The 27,461-nt window shown below is 37.7% G+C and overlaps 1 protein-coding gene across 1 annotated transcript in view; it reads left to right on the forward strand.

Annotated features, from left to right (window-relative positions):
* Positions 1–27,461, forward strand: part of ARID4B (AT-rich interaction domain 4B) — an 88,290-nt gene that overhangs the window by 47,757 nt on the left and 13,072 nt on the right. Inside the window, exons 10-18 of the mRNA XM_014951025.1 lie at positions 286–431; positions 5,236–5,308; positions 6,386–6,480; positions 7,583–7,680; positions 7,892–8,159; positions 9,145–9,317; positions 19,241–19,489; positions 25,956–26,040; positions 26,878–27,070. Of these exons, the coding sequence (XP_014806511.1) occupies positions 286–431; positions 5,236–5,308; positions 6,386–6,480; positions 7,583–7,680; positions 7,892–8,159; positions 9,145–9,317; positions 19,241–19,489; positions 25,956–26,040; positions 26,878–27,070 (1,380 nt within the window). The remainder of the gene's footprint in view (positions 1–285; positions 432–5,235; positions 5,309–6,385; positions 6,481–7,582; positions 7,681–7,891; positions 8,160–9,144; positions 9,318–19,240; positions 19,490–25,955; positions 26,041–26,877; positions 27,071–27,461) is intronic.

Genomic DNA, 27,461 nt, shown 5'->3' on the forward strand with positions numbered 1-27,461 from the left:
GTTATCTCAATTAAATTGTCGTATATGCCCTAATACAGAAGATCCTTATTTGTGTCTATAGACACTAACATGGTAATAATCCTAATAATAGCTCTGAGTAATTTGATGTGCAGAGAATACTAGGCCAGACAAATAAGGATGGACAACACAGGGTTGTTGTTGTTGAGGTTCTTTGAATTTGGGGGTGGAATTGTTAATGAGCAGTCTTTCCTTCTTCTTTTTCATTTAAACATTTGGTCAAACTGATACTTTCTGCTGTGCTAACAAATGCTGGTCCTTTTACAGCTTTTGACCAAGCCCTTGAATTCCGTAAAACCAGAACTGTTCCTAGTAACTGGAAAACAGAATTGAAAGAAGACAGCTCCAGCAGTGAAGCTGAAGAAGAAGAAGAGGATGAAAAAGAAAAAGAAGATAACAGCAGTGAGGAAGAGGCAAGTGAAGTTAATAAAGAGTATAAAATTAAAAATTAAGTTAAAAACTAGCAAGACTGTAATATTTAATATTTTAACATTTGGGAATTTCTAACACGTTAACATAGTCAATGCTATTGACTCTCAGCTTTCAAAAATCTTTATTCAACAAAGATCATGTGGAAAGTACCAGCTTGAAAATCTAACAAATATCTTTGACTTACTAAGCAAAATACATGTAGTCAAAAGACTGAGTCATTAGGGACTAATGAAAAGTAGAAACTAGAACTCAAAGGAAGATCCTGTTTTAGAATCTTTACCATGCTGATCTTAATGCAGTGGCAGAGACGTTGGAGCAGGGACTAAGCAGGATGAAGAAGAGTAGTAGATACTGGTGTCTTCTGTCACATGCATATTGTTTTTTCTAAAAGAAGAAGTGTTCCCTTTACTTGTTTGTATTTCTAAATGGAACTTACCTGATAGCTGTTAAAGGTCTGGCTGTCTTCTGGGAAGAGCTATGTAGCTAAAAAAGTATTTAGGTGTTTCTGATAAAGGACATGTTTTTGATAGCTTTAAAGCGAAGATCTCTTTGTGTTTTCTTTGAAAACATCAGCAATTGTGTCTTGCAACTGCATGTAAATCTAGACTGGCCTTTTCTTTCCAAATGCAAACACAGTATTGGAAGGCAAAGGGTGGGGCTTTTTTCCACTTATGTAGAACTTCAGGTTTCTTAGGGTGATATTAATTCCCGGGCTATAATGTCAGTCCTGGCCCAGATGGGTTTCCAGTTTGTGGTTCACTCTCCCTCCAAATAAGCAGTTGTTTGCCCTACTGTAATAATGCAGTGTGTTGTGGTGTGCAGAAGGGTGTAGTTTCTCTCCGTAGTTTGTCTTGCATCTGTTTTATTGTATATTATGACCGTGTTTGGTTTATTTTCCCCTTGTGGCCGTGGAGTGAATTCTGTGCGTGCTAAAATCATGCTGCTGTAAATCTCTGCTCACATAAATGGCGATAGACTTCTCTCCTGGCTTTGTAGCTGTTACCCTGTGACTTACCACGTATTCCAAACCACAGGGAATTTTGCTACCTTGAACACGAGCTCCATCTGAGGAGGCAGCTCTAAGCTGTTACTGACCTGTGTTCTTGACGTATTTGAAAAATAAACCCAACTAGGCTGGCATTGCCCTGCTCTTGTCTCCTTCTCCCTTGTGTCCCTTTCACCCTGTCCTCCTTCCCCTTCTGCCTTACCCTTTCCTTCCCCCAAATCGTTATGCTACACCTACAGCTGCAAGGGTCCTCTTGTAAAGCAGCTATTGCTAGTAGTTTGCGCTGTTCTTTTGCTGCTTCTAGCTGTAGACAGTGGAGTTTACTGTTTTCTGGAATGGTGAAAAGTGAGAGATTTTGAAACTTTTACATAATTGCCAAGAAATCTGAGTTGTAGCGCTCTCTTACCTTGATCTACTGAAGAATTGCTTCACAACAAGCTATCTTTCTGGCTACCCTGATGTAAAGAAGCAAAAGAGCTTTCAATCAAGGCATTAGCCAATGCACTCCCCTTCCATTTTTCTTCTCTCTTTTGTCCTGGAAGTGTAGAGTCCTACCTTATGCTTGGTTTTCTAATTACCTGGTTTTTACTCCCAGCTATTTGACCTTGTACCCTTTGTACACCTTCTCTTTATTTTGCTAGCTCTTTTAGCTTCTCTTTAGCTCCTCTTAGTTGCCTGTGATGTTGTATGAGCTGGTCTTTCCATGTGCTAGACATGAAGATCTCATCTCAGGCAAATGTTTTGGGATTTACTGTGACGTCTCTTGTGATAATTTCTTCTCCAGTATCCAGTGTTTCAGTCATCTGCTGAATTATGAGGTTTCTAAAACAGAGGCAATGTTGTGTTTTTTTTTAATTTCTTCTTCTTTTCTCTCTTCAGTGGTCAATGGCGTATGTGCATTCTCTCCATCCACCTTTGAGCAGTTTCTGCAGCCTCTTCTCTTTTTTTTAATTACTTTGTTTACTTTAATTACATTTACTCCTGGCTATCAAGCAGCATCTCTTCTTAAACAGCATGTGGGCCTGCTCTTGGGACTTCGTTATCCATCTGCAGATTGTTCTAGTGCTTTCCAGGACATGAAAAATTATCACTGGTGGCCCTCAGGCCATCCATGTTGTCCTGGTACCCATGACCCAGAATAAAAGCAAACCAAAACAAAATTCTAACATGTGTCACTGCAGGCTTCATATATAGATGCTCCTGTCCAGTATATATATTCACACATACTCCTATAGATATATAGATACTCCCGTATATGTCTCTATATAGAGAGGTACATGCAAATCCTCTTCTCTTCTAAGAAGAAGTGTTGCCTTCTGTTTTCCTTCCCCCCCCCCTTTTCTTTTCCTTTCCCTGAATGAGAGAGAGTAGAAAATTGCCTTCCTTTCCTAAATCTGACGGTAGGTTAAAGAGTTGACAAAGACCCTCTCTTCTGGTGCTGGGCTGTAATACTTTGGGAATTTAATATGTTGCGGAAAGCATGTTGCTGCTTTTCTGGATTTCATATCATGCATGTAAGTCACTTTCTTTTACTTTTGTGACATGAACAGATACATTAGAGACAGCAGAGTGACCTGCTGGCACTATGGTTGTCTAAATTGGAAATAAGCAAAGATATGTATGCTATGAGTATGATAAGAGTATGATATGCCTTCTTCAATCCACTTGCAATTTTGGCACCGCTGTGGATTATTGTATTTGAGATCCAGTAGTACTCTTCAGACTCTTCAGGCATTGGATCTTATAGTGGGAAAGGAGTGACAGTGTTTTATTCAGCATCATCATCACCTTTATTTTAGTTCCCCATATATTAAAAAAGCATATATTCCTTCTTAAAAGCTTTGCTGGGTTTCATGAAGGTTTAGTTCAGTGATGGCTTCTCCACCCCTAGAGGCTCTGTGGGACCATTTTCTTATGGCAAGTGTCCTCTTGTTGGTGAGGAACATAAGACATCCAAGTAGGTGCTCGTGATCTCTTTGCCATGATCCAGCATATGCTGGGAAAAGTCCTTTCCAAGTACCTGTCATGTGAGATTAAAACAAACAAAAATAAACTCCAGAACTGTATAGATTCCTCTCAAGTCATTTGTTCTCTGTGGTCATATGCAAGTTTTACAATTCCAAGCTGAATACTTTGCTTGCCAGCAGTGCTTCCTTTGCCACCCTCGCCTGTGAACTGTCAGTGTTCTTACCCAGGTGTTTGTCTGTACTATATGCAGAGCTGCAGCGTCACCTCATCCCTATCGGTGAAGAATTGCTAATAGGCCTGATTTCTGATTCCCTGCCCTGTGAGGGTGTATCTGTCCTTCTTGCTGATTGAAGTCGCCAGCTCTGAGCTCTGCTGGTGTCCTGGGTATCAGATAGATGCTCATCACGTAATGCCCTCGCAGAGATTTTCCTCTTGCATTGCTTTTGCAAGACTGTATAATATTTTCATTGCATTTCTGTTGATAATTATACCAAAATTACAACTGTTTCAGCGTATTCTGTATACTGGTTCTTCATTTTTTTGGCTGTTTGCTCTGATATGTCCTCCAAGTGAATTTAAGGGAGAAGAGGAAGTACAGAATAAGGAAAAAAGCCTGCTCACTGCTAATAGTTATAGCCTTCCTTGACCTTATTTTCAGCTGTCTATCTCTTCACTAAATAGCTTCGGCAGATGTGGGGGCTTGAGTTTTTTTCGTTGTGTTTTTTTTGTTTGGTTTTTTTTCTTCTGTTATGTTTAGTAATGATATTCTGTTTCTATGGATTTCTCAACTGTCTGGCTGTAACTTTAAAGACAGTACATTTTGTTCCCTTGCTTCAGGGTAGGTGAAGCTTTAATATTTATTAAAAGGAGACTGTTGAAGAATGGAAAAGATGAACATGGAATGAAAATACACTAAAGAAAAATAATTTATTTTAGATTTACTGAATAACTTTTATTAGTTAATCTTGGAAACATTACAGGTAGTATTAAAAAAGTATGCAGAGAATTAATCAATTTATATTTGGTGTATTGTTTTGAAGTTGCTTGGTCATCAGAATTTCTAAGAATTCTGATTATATTAATATCTTACTGCTACTGCTTGTGGCGAGTCACATTTCCTGAAGAAATTAATGAGGTGTTACAAAATAAGCCATAGTGCTTTGTTATGAAACTCCACTGTGTATTAATCTAAGTAGATCTAATACAAAAGTTGATTTGTGCAATGAACTGAGCATCCAAAATACCCGTTGTTATTTCAGTTCTGGGATTGCTCCTGCTCACCAGGTGTTCAGCTGGTACCCCGTGGCAGTGCACACGCAGTGCCATTGGCTGCCGTTTGCTGCTGCAGTGGATTAGAACTCCTAAGGCTGGTGCAAACACCGGTTTCTCTTTCACTTCATCCCTGAAACCAACATAGTGTATCCAGGTGTCAAGGAGTCACTTAACTGTAGTAGAAATAGACCTGAGATTCCTGATACAGCCTCTGGATAATTAGTAGTGGTGTCTCCCAGACTTTCTGCGTAAATGGACAAAATTGAGAATGCATCTTGATTTATGGTATCACTTATGATACTTCAGTGATCAGTCAAAAATCCAATTTCAGTGTGTTTTTACAGTTACTGTTATACAAATTTTGAAATACTGTTTGTAGTTTATAAAACTTACTTCCATGTGACATAGCACTGAGAGCATGTGTCTACAGTAAACCAAACTTGAACATTTGAACTTAAATTATAACTGCTGTATGTTTCTTAATGAAGGACTGTAACTCAAAATGTTGATAATTTTCTTGTGTGCATTACTTTAAACAGGAAGAGATAGAGCCGTTTCCTGAGGAACGAGAGAACTTTCTTCAGCAGTTATACAAGTTCATGGAAGACAGAGGTAGGCGGTTTAATCTTTGACTTGGAGAAGCTGAAGATAGGTGTATTGCTTAGCAGTACTTTAAAGACTGAGTCTGTAAACTAGTAGTGCTTTGCTGTTCAGTTTTGGAAACAATGACACTGTACTTGTTACTCCTGACTTCCCCACTATTTAGAAGACGTCTGTCACTTGACTGTTTTTCTAAAATACAGCGCATTCCTGCTTTCAGAAATAAATGGATAATACCTCATATATCGTAGTATATCTTCTACTGTGTAGTTACAGTGTGTATAATCAAACATTTAATGTCCTCAGCCATATGTATACGCTCAGTTTAGTAACTTTGAGATACTTAAATAAATTAAAATGTAACCACCCTTCTACTCCTTAGGATCATGGAAAAAAAGCATTTACTTTGTGCTAATTTTCTTGTGTGAATCCTGATCGCTTAAATGCACAAGCTTTGTCAGTAAGGTAGATTGAAATGTTTTTCAAAGTAAATGTGATTTATTATATTAAATCTTTATCAGGTATTTATACACTGCAAGAAAAGTGCAATGTCTGTGGAGGCAGGGATAAAGGTCTCTGTTTTTAATTAGTATTAAAACTAGTTAAATGAGTATCTTTTGATTACATCTGAAGATGAGGAACTATTTACAAGCTATGACAATGTGGTAGCTACTGCTAGTACAGTAACAGCTCTTTGAAGTATTGTGGGATTTGTTCCTGGATAGGCCTTTCTTCTTATTGTAGAGAAAGGACTACCCTGATATTTTTAGATTTCTGTTGCAGCAGGTAAAATAAAAATATGTATAATATAGGTAGCATGAAAAGATGGATCATTTGTGCATGTTAAGTAGTATATGGAAGAATGCGTAAGTATGAATTAAATTCTGTTCCTGGACTAAAAGGAAAATGGGTTAGTAAGACTTTCGAGTTTGTTTAGTTTCATGAAGAGAAAGTACCAGATGCATGAAGTGGTCAGAGGGAGGGGTTTATGATACTGTATTTAATAGTGTTGTAGTGTGTATGATGTGGATTTCATGTTATTCTGAAAAAAATACTTCAAAACACTGTAATAACTGTCTTTGTTCACAGGGACTCCTATTAACAAACGACCTGTATTAGGATATAGAAATTTGAATCTCTTCAAGTTATTCAGACTTGTGCACAAGCTTGGAGGATTTGATAATGTGAGTATTAGTATGATGAATATTCCACAGCCGTAAAATCTGAGGATGCTGTTTATTTTTATTTAGGTAGTGATAAAGAAGAGTATTACACTGGAGCTTTTGGCATATGAAAATTGAATACTACAGCTACGTAAGACATGCTGTAGCTCTGAAAAACATGCTTTAACAGGAACTAGAAACCAATTATATTCTAAATAAATTACACATCTACTTGGCATGTTTCATTTTTGCTGCATGAAATCAGCCAGCATATGTGTTTTTTACGGTATTTCAAGAACTGTTTGTCTGTTAAAGTTCTTACTTCAGAAAGTGAAAAGACTCACTACTCGGTAAAATCTCACAGACAAGTACTCTAAGGTTTAAAGTCTGATGTGAGGCCCTTGCCTATTCTGGGCAGTATATAGAAGAACGTGCTGGCTGGCATTGGTGGGATTGGTTTTGGAGCAGTAGTTGAAACATATGGAATTTATGGCCAAGCAGATTCTGTCACTGCTTTGGACTGCTTCCCATAAATGTGGCCTGTTGGTTGAGGAGGTATGTTTGTGCAGTGATACTTTTCTCATATACAAGAGAGGATCTTGTACTTGAATATTGCAGTACATCTGCTTTACCTTCACAGATGGTTAGAAATGAGCATATCACGCTGTTGCAAAACTTTGACACCAAAGGGCATGTTACGGACACAATGAAAGACTGGTGGCCACTGTACCTGGTGCAGTGCTGCCAGGGCTTAGTACTCTTAGTGTTTTGAATGATTTTTTTCTTTCCAGTTTATTAAAGTTCTAGTTCTGATAGTTAAGAATTACTTTAAATATAAAATAACAATTATGTACTGATTTTTCTGATCTTTGTATTTTCTTTCCTTTGTTTTATTACCACCTGGAGAGGAAAACCTGCTGTGTCTTACTGAAAGGCAGAAATGCTTAATTGCTTAACGTAGTTACATTAGACAACCGTTTGCATTGCAGTGAAATACTGTGTGTGTAATAGTTATTTTATAGATCAAAGGAAATTACTTATAAGTTGTAAACTTTGTCGACTTAGTCTGTTTTTTTGTGTCAGTGAGTTAACTCAAAAAGCATGATGTTGTTTTCTTTACCAGATTGAAAGTGGAGCAGTGTGGAAGCAAGTTTATCAAGATCTTGGAATTCCTGTATTGAATTCAGCTGCAGGATATAACGTTAAATGTGCATACAAAAAGTAAGTAATAAACCTATGAAGTTTGTGCTAAAATGTCACTAGAACGAACTGAAGTGATCGTGTGCTAGTGGTAATATGCATAAAGTCCATAACTTTTTAGTTATAACACAGTTTATTACTTTTTAAACATAATGTTTGTGTTTAGCTTCTGCTAGGTAGCTTGTTCTTTCTTGAAACAAACTTGCTTATCCAAGCAATTTTTTTCTTTTAGATATCTCTATGGTTTTGAAGAGTATTGTACATCAGCTAACATTGAATTTCAAATGGCACTGCCAGAGAAAGTGACAAGCAAGCCCTGTAAAGACTGTGAAAAAGAAAAAGAATTGAAGATGCGTGAAGAACCGGAGCAGGATGTAAAAGAAATAAAAGTGGATAAGGAGGAGCGCAAGCAGGAGGAAGTAGCAATAGTACAACAAGAAGAAAAAAAGTTAGCCGAGAATGATAATGAAAGTAAAGAAAACGATAAGCCCTCTGTTCTGGTAAAATATTTTAATGTTCATGTTATATCCTGTTTATAAAATCAAGTGGTGTATTGATAACCATGAGCTCATGTCAAGATTGAAATCTCTATAGAGGATTTAAAACAAGACAAAAATGTGCTGTAAATGTAACTCAGAAAAACACATTTGAGCCGTATCTGTCCCCAGGTGTCTGTTTTAGGGGGTCATGATGTCAAAATGTTTGACTTGTTAGGAAGCAGCTACAACATTCTACTTGTTTGGGGGCCTCCTATTATCCTGTTGTGGGTACTGCACGCTCACAGCTAACGACAGTGCTGATACTTTTATTTTGCATTTAGCCATGCTTTGAAGCCCTCATCGATCTTGCTTTTACTTCTCCACTCCATTGAAACCAGTGAAGCTCTACAGAGACCTGGGCCATATGATGTACACAGTGGTCTAATGTAGCTCAGAGACAAAGGTTTATGGCTTTGCAAACTCCAGTGTTGACTCAGTTGTTTTAGCAAAGGAAGTGCAGGGCAGTGAGCTGAAGTGCTGCGCTGCGCAGGCTGAGCCGTTTGCTCTGGAAGCAGTGTAGCTCCTTGAGTCAGTGTGCAACACAACTGTCGTGCTTCTGCCTGTAAGTGGCAGCCAGCCCCTCTCTGTCTGCTGGCACTAACTCCAGGGTGATACCAGGTGGGCCAGTGCTGATATTTCTTAATCCTAAGTGAAAACAGACCCTGTGAAGTGTTGATCTTAGGGATTTCTTCGCGGTTCAGGTGTAAGAGCGGCACGCCTGTAGCATTGTCACAAAACTAGCTAGGACACTGGCTGCAACTTCTGTTATGTTTAGCTTGAGATTTTCAGAAGAAATAAACAGCGGAGGTGCTGCAATTTTAGAACAAGCCCCAGACTAGATTTTTTTTTTTTCCTCATGTAACTTCAGTGTGTTTTCTCTGCCTCTTCTTAAATCTTTTGTATTTTTATTTGACCTTGTAAGTTAACTAAGGTTTTATTATCCTAGGGAAACAAAAAAAATTTGCCAGATTCTGCGTATACTCAGCCTGATCAAGAAAAGGACTTAAATATAATCAAAACTGAAGATGAAACCAAATTAGAAGATAAAGAGGATGAGAAGATTAAAGAAATGGAAAATCCTACCGTAAATGCAGATGCTGAAGAAAAAGAAAAACCAGGGTAAGTTACACTGTTTATAATCAGCTAAAGCGCCTGATACGTGTTCATTAAATTTTATTCTTGTAATTTGAACTTCAAATCAGACGTTTCTGTTGTGAACAAGACTAGCATCTTCCAGACACTTATGTATTCCCAACTTCGTCATGTGTAGGACTGTTGAAGTTCATGGATCTAATTTACTGGGGAGAAAAAAAAAGGCATCTTAATTTTTTGCAGAGTCCAGGCCTACATTATTTATAAGCTGAGTGAGAAAAGAACATACAAAGTGTAGGTGACTATTTGATTTAAGACAAAAATATTGCAGCCAGTTTCCACCTTTTGCTGTTGGACAGTGGTGTGTTGTGGGTAACATGGGAAAAGATGGAAATACCTTGCGTTGCTCAGTAGCAGTTTTGCCATTAAGTAGGCATGATCCTGGCAGGAGTCTCTTGTGCAGTCCTTCAGACAGGAGTTTTGGAAGTAGGAAATTGAAGTAATAGGAGTGCTCAGGGCCATGAATCAATGGATGTGTGCAGATGATCTCTCATTTCCTTTATGGAATGGGCAAGTTTTCCTGTTTCAGTGCAGAAAAACCCCACAAGTGCTTTTTGTCAGCCACGCAGAAAAATACGAAGTTTAGGACAGAATATAGTCCTGGCTAATCCCCAGTGTGTTAACAATTTATATTCTTGCAACTAGGACCTTCATACAGTATGATTTCAAGTGATAAGAACTCGAAAACGGCAGTTACAGGTCAGCTTGAAGGTCTTTTTTAATACAGTATCTTGTCTTCAACAAGAAGGAGTAACAGATGCTTAAGGGAGAAGCTATTACAAGAGGGAAAGCAGCTAATGGCACCTCCTTATACTTTCACAGCAATCTGTATATCAGGGATGGGAGGTTTTTTTCTACTTAATACCAGCTGTTGCCTGTCCACTAATTCCCTTGTTCATTCCAGCAATCTTTGCTGTTTAGTAGATCAGCTGTCTTAATCTTCTGTCTAAGTATCATTAACTCTTAGTGCTTTTTCTGGCTCATTAAAAGTTGCGACAGAATGACGTAGTTCAATATATTAATTTCTGATTCATTGGGAATAGTTCTTCATTATTTTATTAAGGGTTTTGATTTCCATGTAACAGATTCTGGAAGGATCCTTCTGTAAAATGTTTTTTGTCTTGCTAAATGTTTTCAGTGAGATTACATGGGTGTTTTCTGCAACTCAGAAATGTGGAATACCGAAAAATCAAATTTACCTTAACTCAGTTAGAAGAGCCTTTTCTCTAGGGATGCGATTTCATTGGTGTCCTGTGTGCATTTTTTCTTTTTTAAAAGATGGATTGCTGGAACTTATTAAATTTCCCACTTTTAAGGTGAACTAGTTGAGTTGTACTGTCACAGGTTTGCTAGATTTTCAGAATTATTAAGGACTGATTTTACAATGCTACTTTCAATATATATAACTAAATGAACTTTGCACTGCTTACAGAGTAGCAGTTCATTAAAGTTCCCTAAATTGTATATTTGTATATACATATGTTTGTGACAATATTTTGTATTTATTTATATACTTGGAAAGGACAGTGGCTTAATACTTACCAGGCTGCTATAGTAAATGGTACATAAAATTATAAGCTGCGTTTGGTTTTCAGTAATCCTTTATTATGGGTTTGTTCTTTTTTTTTTTTTTTTTTTTTTCCCCCCAAATCCTGATTCATGTCCGTTTGGGTTGTGACATTAAAATGTTAGGAGTTTTCTTACTGCTTATTTATGAAAACAAAAAATGTAGAAAATACCATTTACTCTTAATTTTACCCAATTCATCTGATTCTAACTGAGTGAGCTCTTTTCTCTTTGCTTCACTCATCCGGTAAAAACTCTTCTATCCAGTATTTCACTTTTGATTCATAACAGATTGTAACAGTTGCTCAGATTAGAAAGCATAGCTCTCAATATAGATATAGGTGTTGATGTGGTCATTGCTTGGGATGTGTTTCAAGTAATAAATTAAGAAAAATGAAGAATTAGTAGCAGTTAATAGTCTGTAAGCATTTACAAGTAGTACTAGTACTGTAGTAGTGCTGCTAGTGCGATTACTTTTCTGTTCTTCCCTCAAAGATTGAGACAAAGTAAAAAATGCGCTTGTGTCAGCTTTAAAGAGTTTTTTTTAAATGTCATCCTAAATGCTAAGCAGTGTTTTTAGTGTTTTTACCATAAAAGCATAAAGGTTTTTGTGAGCCTGGTATGCTGGTGGGGATGTTGTACTAGATGAGTGATTGAGGGAGCTGAGGCTATTTAGTTTGAGGAAGAGAAGGCTGAGGGGAGACCTCATCACTCTCTACAACTACTAGAAAGGACATTGTAGAGAGGTTGGTGCTGGTCTCTTCTGACAGATGATCAGCGATAGAACAAGAGGGAATGGCTTCAAGCAGGGTAGGTTTAGACTAGACATTAGGAAACAATTCTTCACAGAAAGAGTGGTCAGACACTGGAATAGGCTGCCCAGGGAGCACCATCCCTGAGTGTGTTTAAGAATTGTTTAGATGTGGTGCTGGGGGATATGGTGTAGGGGAGAACTTTGTGGAGTGGGGTTGATGGTTGGACTTGATGATCCCAAGGGTCTTTCCCAACCTGAACAATTCTGTGATTCTATGATGTACTCCCCCTATCCCCAGCTTTATGGGTTGGAAGTGGCAAAGGTTATGCAGAAGGGGAAATGCTGTGGTTTGGGTTCTTTGTTGAACTGAAATACAAAATGAAATATGTATTTTTGGAAGTGGAAAACTAATCTCACACAGACAAAATACCCAAAACATAGTCAAAATAGATTACTATGGACTGAATTTTTGTCAGTGTATTTAAAATGTATTCCTGTAACTTTTTTTAAGCTATGGACTATCTGTCTTTCACAGTTCTAGCCAAATAGCCAAAGAAATGAAATCTAATATTATGCAAGGCAAACGTTGCCATTTGAATTTATGTCTGTAGGACTTTGGGCATCTTCATGTAGCTTATGTGTGTATAGACACAAGGAACCAAGAAGACAGAAAAATTTCTGTGGTTTTTCTTGCAGAATTTCTGCTGGGTGGACTGGATCTAGTTCTCAGCTTCCAGATCTCAGGAAATACTACTGGAAGACAGGGTTGCTCTTTTCCACAGGTCTTGTTTCTCTGTGCGATCCCATGTGTCTCAATCCTTTGAGATTGGTACCATTTGAATCCTGTGGTCCCTTCTGCACAGACTTTAACAATATGATGAAGAGGGAGAAAGGCTGAGTGTGGTTCTCTTCCTTTCTTCCCCAGAGTGCCAGTTTCTTAGGTGCTTGTGCATCTGTGAACAATGAGAACAGAGATTCAAAGGCAGCTTGCCCTGTATTCCGTACATGCTTTTCTTGTTTTTCCTGTGGCTAGCGGAAGATGCATGTGCTAGATACGGTTTTGTGCAACTTCTAATCATAAAACCAGCTTTAAAAGGCCAGTGGTGTGTTATTTCTCATAGATCTGTCCCAGAGAGATCTTTACAAAAATGGCTTTGTAAACCTGTGCTTTTCCCTAGTGTACAAAAGAGTATTCATAGTCAATGAATAAACAAGACAGTTTTAAATCCTCCTTATTTTAAAGTTCCTGCTGACTTCATGTTGTGGAAGTAGTGGTGTTCAAATGTAGCGTTGCATAGTTGGTGCAAGTTTCCTTTGTAGCATCTAACATTAGCAGTTGAAACTATTCAAAGACTTGAGTCAAAGCCAACAAATTGAGAAAGAAGGTTTTTTTTCGACACGGTGAACAGCATAGAGTTGAACATATTCCCAAGAGACTGAAGCCATGAGCATAGCACAATTTTTAGAAGGTGTGGGGTTTTTAATAGAATGTAATAAAATAAAAAGTAAGTCTTTACAAATTTCATAGTAGATGCAGTTTGTGAACTGAAGTGTAGGTTAATTGCTAGTTAACCAATATTAGTAATTTTTTTCCCCCAGATGATTAATTCAATACCAAGGGTTTTTTGATGATTTTTTGTTTGGTTGGTTGGGACTTTTTTAACACTTTGCGCTAAAGCACCTGGACAAGCCACTGTCAAGAACTTTTTATACTGAACTGAAAGATTAAGTGCTCAGAATCCAGCTAATAATTTTTGCTTTCGAACAAAAATGTTCATCAAACTTGTATATTGGTAGTACTTGGGTTTTTGAGGTGACCAGGCAGAATTCTTGGAAGTAATCCCAGTTACGGTACAGAAAAATTGCAAGAGGCTTTATTTTTGTCTTTTCCTTTTCTTGTCTGAGGTGCTGCCTTAACCCTAACACCAGGAGGGGCTGCCATCTCTGGAGCCTTACCTTGCCTTTTCTCACCAGGCTGTTATTTTCAGTACTCACAAATAGTTCTTACTTGGTCTTTTGAAACTTCTTGGATTTTTTATTTTTTATTTCTTCTTCGAAACTGCCTTCTTTTTTATTTTGTCCAAAGAATGCATGAACAAATGTTCTTAAAGAATACTTCAGAAACCTAAACATTTCTGCTTTTTTCATACTGCCAGTTTAGTTCTTCATGGTATGGTTTTCTGGGAATTGGTTCTGTCATATTTTGAGAGTGTCAGAAAGAGAAAGTGCTAAACGTCCTTAGCTAATAATCTTGAATGGAATTAAACCATTCATTCACATGAAAGGGAAAAATCTTAATTTTAGAGCTGTTAAATACATCATTCCATATAGTGATAGCGTTTCACCTCCAATAATCAGTAGGAGGGAGGGAGCAGTAATAAAAGCAGTAGTTGAGAACTAGGTTAAGATGGGCATTGTTTCACATCAAGGGTTTTACTAGGTTTTATTACCCTTGGTAGGGCATGGTGACCAACTGCTGTGCCTCTGTAGGTGATAGCTTCTGTTTGTACAAGAGTTAAATTTTCTGGAAGCACTTGATGGGGATTTTCTGAAAGCAATTTACAAGGGGATTATGTAATAGACAGAAGCTCCATTTCACATATGGGAGATAACAGATTGTTAGAGGCAATGTTTTCTGCAGTTCCTTATCTGTTAAAATGACATATCAAAGCTTTATAGTGGTGAATCTAAAATGGTAGCAGGAAGGTTAAAATGTTTTGGTGTGAAGGAGATCTGATACACAAGGCATATCTTCTGGCTTCAGGATTAGTGTTGAGAACTATATATTGAGGTAGCTTTCTCCAGCCTGATTTTAGCTTTATGTGGAATTGATTAGCTTGGGAGAAGGGAGAGTGTGTCATGCTCATTGCACAGTTGGTGTGAACATCTGCTCTGAATCTTAGACTGTTGGTGTATATGCAAAAAACTACATTTTTAAGAAGTATACTTAGCTAGTTTCATTTACAAGAACGTATGTCTATGCTCTTATTTGTGATGTGTGTTCCGTTTATGTATTCCAGCTGCTTTTGTATTGGGAAGGAAGTTTTTGTATAGTCATGTTTTCAGAATCAGAGTCTAATCAATTTTTTTTTTTCTTAATACAGAATATACACTGATACATACATACATGTAAGGGTTGCTTTTCATGTAGCAATAAGCTCCAAATCACACAATAATAAAGTGTAGAGTGTAAATGGACCAGTCCTGTGCGTGCATCTCATTGAATGGAAGGGAGGTGTCTTTGATGTGGAAAAAGTGGTTCTGTCATCACATTTTACATAGCTTATGGTCGCTACGGAGGTTATTAACCATGGTAGCTGTCACTGAGACTTATGTGCGTGGGTGAGCCCTTAAACATTCATCCAATACTAGATGTTTTCAAGCTGAGTGTGAACCAGTGCCATAAAAATGAAAAGTGCTGTACTCCTCAGCCAGACTTCTGAACCATCCATTATACTTTTGAGGAATGTCTCCAAGTACTTTAAAAAAACTTGGCTGAATGATTAGAAGCAATAACATGAGGTCCTTTCATTTGTCTTCTCTGTAGCAGCAGGGGAAAACACTGAGCACGGGCTTCCACGGTTGAAGTGTACTGCACTACCCTCTGATGGGATTCAAATCAAGTTGGTGCCTTTCCCCTTCCCTCAGAATGGTGGACCATAACTGTGCATTTATTCAGATTTTTTGTGTGTACAGACAGAAGTCCTCGGAGCTTTTATTTTTAGGTTTTCTTTGCAACTTCAGAGGGAAGACAAATACCGGTGGATTTTGAGGGTTTTGTTAATTTGTTTAACTAAAGATGAGATGTTAGTGTCATGGCATAAGTACAGATCTTAATGACCTCTCTGCCTTAAAACTTAAGGGAGTCTTAATACGCTGTGATTGAGAAAGTCAGACTATGAAGGAGATTCGACATCTGCCAGCTCTGTATTATGTGAAATAGAGGTTAAATACTGCTCTAGGGTGAGAAAAGGGGAAAAAGGAGGGAAACAAAAATAGAAGCTAATTGCTAAACTTGAAGTGTCAATTACACTGGCGTTTATTTCTGCTAGTGGTTCAATTAACTGTAATGACTTAATTGAACCAATAATTGAAATAATCTTGCTTCCTCAAGTTTTAGAATAACCCCTGAAAAAAATAATTTTGGATTGCCATCTCACCTGCTGTGTGTGCCAGCATGGTGTACCAGGGGAAGCGCATTGGAGTAGGGTTGGGTTTGCTGCAAAACAGGAATCCTAGAAGGCAGATCTCATGCTCCAAATCACACACTGTCTCATAGGTTTCACCCGGGCTTTGTGACAAAGGTGTGTTTCGTGCCAAAGATTGCAGGTTGAAAAGACGTTTGCATGATACTGCAGGTGTAATAGCATGCGCTGTTTCATCTATTAACAACATCTACTCATTGATATACTTACCCTTATTATGGGTTTGTTGGTGTTAAACCTTACTGAGAATTACCTGCCACGTATGTATTTTGAACACTTGCAGTATTTTTAACTTTTAATGGCTTCACAATGTCCTTTGGAACTAATGATAAGCATTATTTGCATGCTTTAAACATTTTAATGATTTTACTTTATTAAATATTTTTGCATTTTAATTCCTTAATTTAATGCTTCTAAAGGTTCATATTCCCATTCATGGGAGATGACGTGACAGTATTCTTTAGTCTGCAGTTACCACTGGAACTGCTTTCGACTCCTCCTGAGAAGCTTTCTGGTGGTGCTTTGGTTTCTGGACCACAGTTACACTTGCATTGCTGTGTCTCTTGTACAGTGTGCATGCACATCTGCCACTGCTTGGGTTGTTCAAACTGTTGTGGCTTTATGGCAATCTGCTGCCAAGAGGCTTGTTTGCTTCTTCCCCTCCCTACCCGCAATGGGATTTTGACTAAACAGCATTAAAGGAAATCCGATGTTCTCATGCATACATACTTGGACAAATGAGATTATGACTGTGCATGCTGGATGGCTACAATCACAATATTCTCTTACAAGCCTCTGTTACACGGCAGTCATGGCTTCTTTTCATCTGCGCTGCCAGGTTTGAGCTTTTTATGGCCTTGTAAAACAACGTGTTTTCTTCCTTGCAACCACTGGAATATGTTTTGGGGTTTGTGGGTTTGGTTTTGGTTGTTTTGTTCCAGGAGCTATATGAGTATGTCCTTTTTTCTGCTCCAAAACAATGAATGTTCTCTGCTTTTATTTGGTTTCCTAAAATCTCCAGTTTATGATTGCTAACAAAAATCACTCCTTAAAACACTTCTTATTTGCAGCCTTCTCTACTTCCGTTTTGCTTCTACTTCCTGATATTCCCTCTATCTATGTACAGTCTGCTCTTCATGTCTGCTTGACCATCCAAGTTGCTCAACTTCACAATGAGGGCTTGACACTTCTCTTCAGAGAAGTTCTGGTATTGTCATGGAGTCTACTTTGTAGAGTATCTGGTGGGCCACCAAGAAAGCCATAAGGTGATTAAGGTGAGACAGACTCCAAACGTGTTCAGCTTCTGAAGAGCCGCTGACACCATAATTGCCAGTGTCTGGAAAATCCTGACTCTCCCTCATAGGCACGCTTTTCTTTGCAGACAGCGTTCAAGGATTGTGCCAGTAGTTCTTGCGAGGGAAAAATCTGGCAAAATTTGGTTCCTTACAGTTTTGAAAAGTCTTGTTAGTGATGGGAAATCACAAGCTCATCTTGTTCTCAGAGCAGTTTTGGCTCTGCTCCTGATGCCAAGTTTTTTTAGTTTTTGTATGGTAATAACTGTTAAGCTGGAATTAGCTATGAGTTTTGATTTAATGCAGCAGAGAGTATAATTTAAAAGCATTTAAATTACTGATTGGTGCTTTCTGTTGTTAGCTGTGGAATTCTCTTCAGGAATTTTTCATCTGAGTCTTTTGGGGACCTTTATTTGTGATTTTTTTGGGAAGTGAATTTTGCCATTTGGTGTGGAGTGGAGATAAAGTGAGCTTTCAAAGTTCAATCATTTATGTTGCATTTTTAAATCTGGTAGTTTTAACTTCACTAGCAAAGTAGACCACTGAAAGTATATAATAAATGGAAAATCATGGCCTTCTAGAACAAAACTACCCGGTTCATGCCATCTATACCTGAATAGATGTATCTTCTGTGCTTTGATTTAGTCAATAAATCAATGGAGGGAATTTTTAGCATTTCTCCTGTGCTGTATGCACATATATATGTATTTACATATTTGTGTGTGTTGTATATATATGTGTGGCAACATTCATTTCTGAAGTATTTTCATTAAATCAGCATGGTTATGCTCCAGTTGAATTTAGCTTATTGTTGTGAATTCTCTTTTGCCGGCTAATTAGATAATAATACTGCTGTTTTACTTCTACAAAGAAACATTTGAATAATTAAAATGTTGTTTGATCCTTTCTCAGAGAGAAAGTAGCTTCATTTATCTGAGTATTTTCTACTGAAAATTTCATGGAAAGATCTAGATTATTAATATAGACTTTTGTGTTTGTGAGGCTAACTTATATTTTGGTGTGAATCAGGCTTGGAGCAGCAGTTCTCTTTTCTTACCCACTCTGTAATACATCCAAATATATCCGTCCCACATCGCAGATTTTTAAATTTTTAGTGGTCTGTGGCTATTGTGAATTTAGTAAGCGCCCCTAGTCTGTTCTGTATTACACAGTGTGGGATTAGACTGATGTGAGGGACAATAATACTGTTTTGTAAAGGTATTTAAGATTAAAAGGTATTTTTCCCCCATTAGCTTTTGAAATGTAGTCTGCCTCTTTAAGCTGGTTGGAGATAATTTTCAGAACGTTGAGGAGCCCGTAGCTGCCATTGACTGAGACTAGCAAGATTTGTGGATTCTGAGTGCCTCTGAAAATTGTCCAAATATCTAAAAATGTATTCAAAATTAGCTTATTTTTGAAAACAGCAGACACCTGCTTGTGTATTTATATAATAATTAAATGCAAGTTTGACTTATATTTAGAAGACTTTTAGCATAATTGGCAAGGAGTGACAAGGTCATGAATTAGCACAGGTTGCTTGATTTGCTGAATAATCTCACATAAGGTTGCTCTATTTCGCGTAAAATCTGTTTTTGGTTGCAGTTGCTTCAAGGTGTTGAGGTAGAGATTGTTTATTATAATAAAGCAAGGGTCTTTTGGGGAGGTGAGTTTCAAGAAGCACTTGTAAAACTTGTAGTTTGGAAAATGGAATTTAGGGAACTTTACATTGAGAAGGATGAGTTTGAACTGAAAAACAATATTCAAACAAAGGGACTGCATGAAAGAATCTTATAAAGATGAGTTTGAACAATTTCTGCTGATACAGAGTTTGATGGATTGTTTTTTTTTCTTTTAGTCAAGTCATTTTTGCACCTTACAGTCACTGGATTTTGTGTGTATTGCTGTATCCTCTATTTTGCTGCTATTACTCGGCCATAGTGCAGTTTCACTATTTGGAGCCTGCTGTTTCCCAGTCTCTAATGCATCCACAATATTTATCAATATATGTGGTTTGGAACTGAAAAGCTTATGAAGTATCTCATATTAACTCTACAATTTTTTAAACCTTTCAAGAGATGACACGAATAAGGAAGAAGATGAAGATGAAGAAGAAGCAGAGGAGGAGGAAGAGGAGGAGGAGGAGGAAGAAGACAACAATAACAATGAGGAAGAAGAGTTTGAATGCTATCCACCAGGCATGAAAGTCCAAGTGCGGTATGGAAGAGGGAAAAATCAAAAAATGTATGAAGCTAGTATTAAAGATTCTGACATCGAAGGTGGAGAAGTCCTTTACTTGGTGCACTACTGTGGATGGAACGTGAGGTAACTTGAGTTTTAGTTAGTGATTACTTCTTGAATTACTTCTAAAATACACTTGTGTATTTTAAAAACTAAATGAATAGACATCTGGAGTCTTAAACTTTCAGTATTGGTGTTCTGTGAAGGTCATTGTACTGTGTGAAACTATTAGATTTTTAACACTATATAAATGCAGTACTTTAGTTATTCAGAAAATCATCTTAATGTGACTTGTTCAAAGAAGGCTTACTTCATTCCCCATCTTATTTTTAGATCTCTCCATACAAGAAGCGATAGCTTGCTCTTTCACAAATTCCTCCTCTGGCTCTCTTAAGCCAATTTTATCTCATGCAATATTTGAATAGTGCACTTAACTGAGTCTATATACACACTCTTTTCAGCAAAGCAGAGAGTACATTAGCAGTACGGTATTTAACAAGAAAAGTACAAGATTTTTAGTGGCAAGTTAGTGTGCAGCAGATAACTGCATTTCATTCAGATCTAATTTCCACCCATCCCCACCCCTCCTTCCCCCTGTGGCTGCCTCAAGCTTCCAAACAAGACTCTTCTTAGCCTAGAGGCTTCTTATGCTTAATATATGCAGGAATATATGCTTTTTATTGTCTTTGATACAACATTAATAGAAGTATTAATATATTCTTACCATTTCAGACCACGTTTTTGCCATTTAAAACTTGAAGCAACTTTGAAAACAGTAAAGAAAACTAAAGCTTCTGAGTGGCTTTTAAGCCAGTTACCAAGTCTGCTGCTTTTTTCATCAGTTTCAGTCTGTCTACTCATTGTCCTCAGCTGTCCTCCTTTAAACTGTATGACTGTGTATAGATCTTAAAAAAAAAAAAAAAAAAGTCTGAGGCAAATCTGCTGTACTTTTTATTTAGTTAATTTTCCTCTTCTGGAAAAGCTCTTGTGACCTTTTTCTGTCATCTGGACTTTGATTACCATCCTACCTCTGACCAAGAGGGCAGGACAAATCACATTTATTCAGTGCTAGCAAAGGTCACAATTACAGTACCATGATACTTCTCTCCCTCTTTGCATCTAGGCCTGGTAATTTCCAGGACCACCTAAGCCACAGCTGAGGAGGAACATCTTGATATTGCTGTGTTTTATATCCAGCTTTTGTAGAATTTCATTCTACATATATATTGATCTTTAGGAATATGATCTTTCACATAAACTATCTTCAGACATTTGTAAGCAGAGTGGGCTATGAAGTCAAAATACTAGGGGAGATGCAGCCTGCTTGAGGTAGGATTTGGAATGCGACTAACATTTCGATCGTTATTGGAGAAGACTTGTTTAGGCGTTTAAGTTGCTGAAATTTGCATCCCAGTCGCTGAGAATTACTGTGTACCATCCCAAGAGGTTTCTTGCTTTTTGACTCTTGTTTTGGAATTCATGTGTAAACATAAAAGTTACTTTCCTTTTTGAGTAAATGTTATGCTATCACACATGCTATGAGGTGAAATGATCAGAGTTTTATCTAAGCAATACCACTTTAAATCTGAAGAAATGAGAAAAAGGAGAAATTGAGCCTTCACCTTGGAGATCCCAGCGCCCTGGTTCTTAAAGGAGAAATCAAGATTCTGGTTTTTGAATTCTGCATTTTAAACAAATGTATGGACTGCTATCAGAGGCATTTTTTCCTGTGACTAGGATATATTTGATAAGAAAAGCATTTTTAGTAAACTTGCACTCATTTGGGAGGTGAAGGGAGTCATTTGGTCTTTCTGGCAGCAAGACTTGTGTTTATATTCTCACCTGGTGTTTCAAAAGAGCCCTCTGAAAGAGGCTGCGAAAGTAGGATTATTCACTGAAAAAGATAGCAGTGATCAAGATTTAGCTATGGGACTGCTTGTGGACTCTGATAAATGCAGCGAATCTTTTTAATTCAAGTAAAATTGCTTACCTTTTTGGATTTGACAGCAAGAGCAGCTAAGCCTGAGGTTAAGGCAGCAATCTAAATGCTTCAATACTTTAGTATTGTGAAGACAAGTCTTGTATAATTTGATAACTTGATTTGGCTTCTAGTCCGTCGCTACCTGAAAAAATAACTGCTTTACTGGGATAGGTAGCAATTCTCTCCTCTCCCTATTCATTGTAGCTTACTTTTAGTGTTTAGCAGGGACAAGTACTGTAACATCAGGTCATGGGATGTACTGAACTAGGATTTCCTAATCATCCAGGATGTGTTTTAATTCTATCATTCTGCTACCCCTTAAAGTTGATTTTCCTGTTTCCCCTTTTGGTCAGTATTCCATTTAATGGCCTGTTCTTTAAACCTGTAAGTCTGAGAAGGAATCCTGAATAACAACTGTTTCTTATCACAAGGTAACTTCATTATCCATCTGGGATTCAGAATAATAGTGTGTGTGCGTGTGCATGCGCGTGTGGTTTGGGTACTTGGAATAGAATTTAGTAAACTTGGTATTCATCTTTGTTAAGTTTTTAAACAGTCTGGAACTAGTGACACTAACCACTGTGGAACTTTTTTTTTTTTTTTTTTTTTTTTTTTTTAAATAGTAAATAGAAAATACAGAAATCAAATCGTTCAAGACCAGGCTGGATGGGGCTTTGAGCAACCTAGTCAAGTGTCTAGTCAGGAAGGTGCCCCTGCCCATGGCAGGGGGGTTGGAACTCGATGATCTTCAAGGTCCCTTCCAACCCAAATCATTCTATGATTCTTAACAGCACTGTACAGCTGCACTACTTTATTCTATAGGATCTTATTGTTAGCTCCTGAGATTCAGGTGTTATGTGTCTCTGACAAAGGTAAAAAATTGTATTGTCCAGTGGAGCCTGACTTGTAGTGAAAGGGAATGGTAAAAATCTCTACTCTGTTAGAACTGTTTATGTTACTCCATGTTAACCAGAAAAAGCTTATGAGAGAAAAGGTATTTCTTACAACAGGCCAGTCATATTCTGAATTATGTATGCTTTATGTTAAACTACAACTTCCCTGGGAGCTACAGTGCTAGCTCCTTCTGTCATAATTTTAATTTTCATCTGCCAGTGCAAAGCGAAGTTCATTATATAAGTGTTTAAGGTGAATCTCCTAAGGTGCAGTATGTTCCCAGTAATTAAAGACAGAGGGTCCATATTCAAAAAGAGTTTAGGTTGTTTTAACTGTGTGTCATATGGTACAATATCACAAGACATGTTATTCTTGAATGTTTGAAGTATTTAAAACCAAGAGCTACTATTTTCAACATTGCTTTGTTCAGAAATCTGAATGTGGAAGTGCTAATTTCTCTGTTTGTTGAAGCGTTAACAATATACAAATGTTGTACTTAACAGTCACCCACTGAAATTAAAGGAACGTGTAGCCAAATGTCAGGTTCTTGAGAGCAGTGTATGGCATGGGGGGAGAATTATTAAAACAAAAATAAAATTAAAAAATTAGAGTCCTTATCTAATATTTCAGTATTTGGTTATAAGACTAAATCCCCTCCTTTCATTGATCATGGCAAAAGAAAACAGTTGATTATTCTTTGACAGCAGATACAGGCAGTATACTGGAGCTTTTCAGTGAACTTGCCAAAGCTTGCTAGTTCCTTGAGGTCACTTGTCTTCCTGAGAAAGCGGTACCTTTGCTAGTATAAATCTAGAGACTGGAAAAGCATACTTTCTTCCTTGTTTCTCCTCTAGTACTTCTGTGGAGGATCGAATATGCAATCTCTGAGAATAAGTTGTGGTTTATTTTAGCTTGCAATCATATGGATGTAATAGGATCAGTACATGCTCTTATGCAAAGTGCCAGTTATTTTTTTCTACTGTATAACTATTCATTTCATTCTTCCTTTTTTCCTTTATTCCTTCCTTCCCATTCAAACCCACCTTTGTGGCAGGCATTCGTTTTAACCAGTAAGGCAAAAAAGCTTGTCTCCTTACTGGCTCACCTTTGTCTTCATTTTGGTAAGGCAAAGGGGATGTTTCTACTAAAGGCATTCTAGATTTTCATAGGAAACCTTATTTAAAAAATAGGTAAGTAATAGCTTCTTACTAAATCTCTCGGTTCCCAAACAAGTCTGTGCAAGCTCATCTAGGAACAGTTCCCCGTCTTACCTCCTCCTTCTCCACACCCAGCTGCTTTCTTTAGGGAGTTGAGGTAAGCGAGTGTGGAAGACGGCGCTGCAGTAAAACATATCAGGCCTTCTGGAAGCACATACTTCTTTTAATGAGAGCTGAAGAACTTCTTCATAATGTTTTTTGTTTTCTTTTGTTTTGTAAACAGGTTCTCTAAAGCAAGATTAGCGATTAAGTACGTTTTCCTATTTTTTACTAAGGTGCAGTGTTATGAAGAGAGTCTCTAGTCTGAGTCACACACAATGTTGAGATGCATCTTGGCATCTGGTGAGCTGTTCAGCTTTCAGGGCACTTCTCTGTCACACAGCAGAGGAGAATCTAATTTAGGGTCAGGCTGTCAACTGCAGCTTGGGATTTGCCCCTTTTGCAGGATCTGTTTCAGCCTGGGGTCCAGTGGTCACAGGTTTAGGCAAACCATACACATCTGATGTGTGAGTAGTGAAAGGAGCTGTACTATGCAAAGGTGTAAAGTGTGGGCATCTGATTCCCTGGAGAAGGTTCAGGATTTCTGTGATGCTGGGCCTCCTTGCAGGCTCTGACTGCTGTTCTGGGTACAGTCAGGAGCAGAGCAGGATTTGCTCCAGCCAGGAACTGTGACTGTCACACACAGGTTTCCAATTGGTGCTCCTTGAGATGAGGAGTTGTGACCACTGCTTCTGATGTGTAACATTTAGAACCCTGTGGTATCTACAGGTACTCTCTTAAGTTTCTGCACATCCTCTCTCCTTTGTTTCAGTGTGCCCCTGTGTCTGTCAGCTGTCGCTGCAACAGGCACTGCAGTTACCTTGGCTCACAGACAGTATGTGCAGTGCACAGACTTTGCATAAGGGAAAGATTGTTTTCTTACTGTAAATGCATAAAAAAGTGAATACAAATTCTGTGTTGTAGCAACAGGGTTGACGCAGAAAGCACACTGTCAAAATAGTTGATTTTCACCATGTATTTGTCCAGTCCTGGTGCTATTTTCCTGCATGCATTTAGACCTAATGAAATACGTGGTGTGCAAAGTCCATTTGGCAGTCTACTTAGGGGTATTCCTTTTGGAAAGCATGTCTTTGACTTGAAGGAAGTTTACTTCAAATATGATTTCCCACAGTCTCACATACTCTGGGATTTTTCCACAGTGGAAACCTCTGCAGAGTTGTACTTTGGTTTTGGAGAGACATGTGAGCCTGTTCACCTACATATCACCTGGTAATAGTATAATTACAGCAGCATCTGCAGCAGCGTAGGTAATCTTTGTATGTTGTAATCTGGACGGTCTGCTGTCAATGATTGTCATGTGAAGAGGAAAAAACAGCAAGAAATTGTTTTGGAAAACTATCTGAATTGGGACTCTATCAGCCATCGTTGCATATATCAAAATGTAGTCAAGTAAGCCCAGCTGGACAACCAGCATGATCATGAGTGCATTGTGCTTGGCTCTATCTTGTACTAGTTCTCTGGGTGTGTATGGTCTGGGGGGGTTTTATTGTTTTTTTGTTGTTTTGGGGTTTTTATTATTAAGTTTGTTTTCTCCCTTCTGTTTTCCTGTTTACCTAGGGAGATCAGAATTTTTGTGGCTGTACATTGAGGCAAAAGTTAATACATACTAATTTTTAACTGACTTATTTCTCATTCAAACGGTTCTTGAATTAACAGTTGAACAGCAGATTATGTTTATTGGGAGGAAAAAACATTGTTTGGATTGATTCTTGAGGGGTTTTTTTTAAATACACAATGAAACTGGCAAGTACAATACCATAGTTACAGTATATTCTTACTAAGAATGTACTTCTCTTGTCTTGAGTTTGTATTTAACAGGTCTAGTCTTAGATAATAAGACATCTGTTGTTAATGTCTTGGTGCTATTTAGTATGTTTTTTGTCTAGTATCATTCTGATATAAAATAGAAACTTTTAACTGACAAGAAGTTGAAAAGTGTTAGTGTTAAGTTAGTGATTCTGACTTTGCAGACTCTTGGGCTTGAAAGATTTTATTTTTGTTAACTGGTCACATCATACGTAGCTGTGAGAACTGTTAAGGTTTTACAGTGCGTATATATGAAATATACTTCTTGGAGATACATACTAAACTATCATTCTGGTAGTTTGTTTTACCTGTACATGTGGATTTCCTGCTGGTCAATGCAGATCAGAAAATTACCAGCTTTCACTCTTACTCATCAGTGTAAAAAAACTTTATCCTGTGTCCCAGCATATGAAGAATTGAACTATAGCTGAAACTTCATATTCTGAAAAGTACACAAATGACTTCTTTATTTGAATTCTAATTCAGTTTTGTATGGCTAATAATTTTCTTTTTCCTCCATTAATTTCTCTTAGGATGTCATGATTATCTGACTAAAACCATAAATGTGTACTTTTTTTCTTTTTTCTTTTAGGTATGATGAATGGATAAAGGCAGACAAGATCGTAAGACCAGCTGATAAAAATGTACCAAAAATTAAGCATCGAAAGAAAATAAAGGTAGTTTGTCTCCCTTTTTCTCCCTTGTTCCCCCAACTTTGGTTTAATATATTTTTAAGTACCTTCCCCCGCAACCTTTTGATTGGCCTACAAATGCTTGCCAGTGGAAGTCACTTCCTAGCCTTTTAAGAGCTAAAACTTTTTTCATCAAGGTTTTGTTTTTTCATTTCGGCGTGGGGAGGGGAAGCTTCTCCTTTCCATCTTTTCTGTGTTTTTTTAATGTAATTTATGTATGCATTTATAGAAAACAAATGAGAGGGCTCCATTTTGTCATCAGTGGTGGAAGCCAACTTGGGGGTGGGGGGGAGATGAAATTTGGGAGCACCCTCTGCTGATTCTGGAGAGCAAATCTATGACTGGTCCATATGTACGTGACTGTCATTTCATAGCATTTCATTCAAAATTCATTCTTTTAAAACTGGTAGGCTTAGGTTATGATATATTCCTTTGGCAGTGGGATGCAGGGAAGCTTTTCTTTCTGCCCCAGATGTCGGTGCTCCCCCGGCACCGTGGCACCTCTGGAACCTGAGTTTTGTTCTAGAGCTCGCTGCTGGTTTCCATAGCGCAGGGTATCACAGCCCTGCGCTGCCACCGCTGCTCCGACAGCACCGGCAGGGTTTGCTTTGCCATTTGTTTCACATTTGTTGGCAGAGTTCCTGTCTTCCATATAAACACCTTGGCATGGACTGTAGAAAAGAACTGGTAATCTTTTAAACAAAGGGGAAAGCTTTCCTTTACATGTTGAATGTTTTAAGATAACTGTAAGCATTGCTAAATTGTAATCTGTGTTAAGTTGTATGCTCAGATGAGAAGGATTTTTAATCTTTTCTTTCACAGAATAAAACTGACAAAGAGAAGGAAGAGAAGTATTCTCCTAAAAACTGTAAATTGCGACGCTTGTCAAAACCACCATTTCACACCAGCACATCACCAGAGACTGGGTCCAAACTTGACAGCACTGAAGCCAAAAATACTGAACAAGCTCCGGTTAAATCAATAGAAATTACTTCTATCATTAATGGGCTACAAGGTATTGTACTTTAACTTTTTCCAGTTCTGTCGATGGCCTTTAAACAGTAGTAAATGACAATGTACAACGACTGGTAGAACTGTACACTTCAGTGAGTCTGGCTAATTATAACATAGTCTTCAAAAATAATCCTTGAACAAAAGCATTCTTTGCAGTGAATTCTGTGTATGTTAACAGTCTGAAGAATGACATCCTTTGTTTTGCCATCTTTTTTTGCTGTTTGTTTGAAAGACAGCAAAGCATTTTTGCTTCCTATGTTATTTCTGAATTTTTAATTTTTGATTTATGTAACTTATAGGACCCATGACGGTTTGTGGTTTTGCTTTTTTTTTTTTTTCCTTGGCCTTGAAAAACAGAAATAATAAATCTAGGTTTTCTATCAGCATTGCTG

The sequence above is a fragment of the Calidris pugnax genome, unplaced genomic scaffold, assembly GCF_001431845.1.
Source record: "Calidris pugnax isolate Ruff unplaced genomic scaffold, ASM143184v1 scaffold24, whole genome shotgun sequence".
NCBI classification, from domain to species: domain Eukaryota; kingdom Metazoa; phylum Chordata; class Aves; order Charadriiformes; family Scolopacidae; genus Calidris; species Calidris pugnax.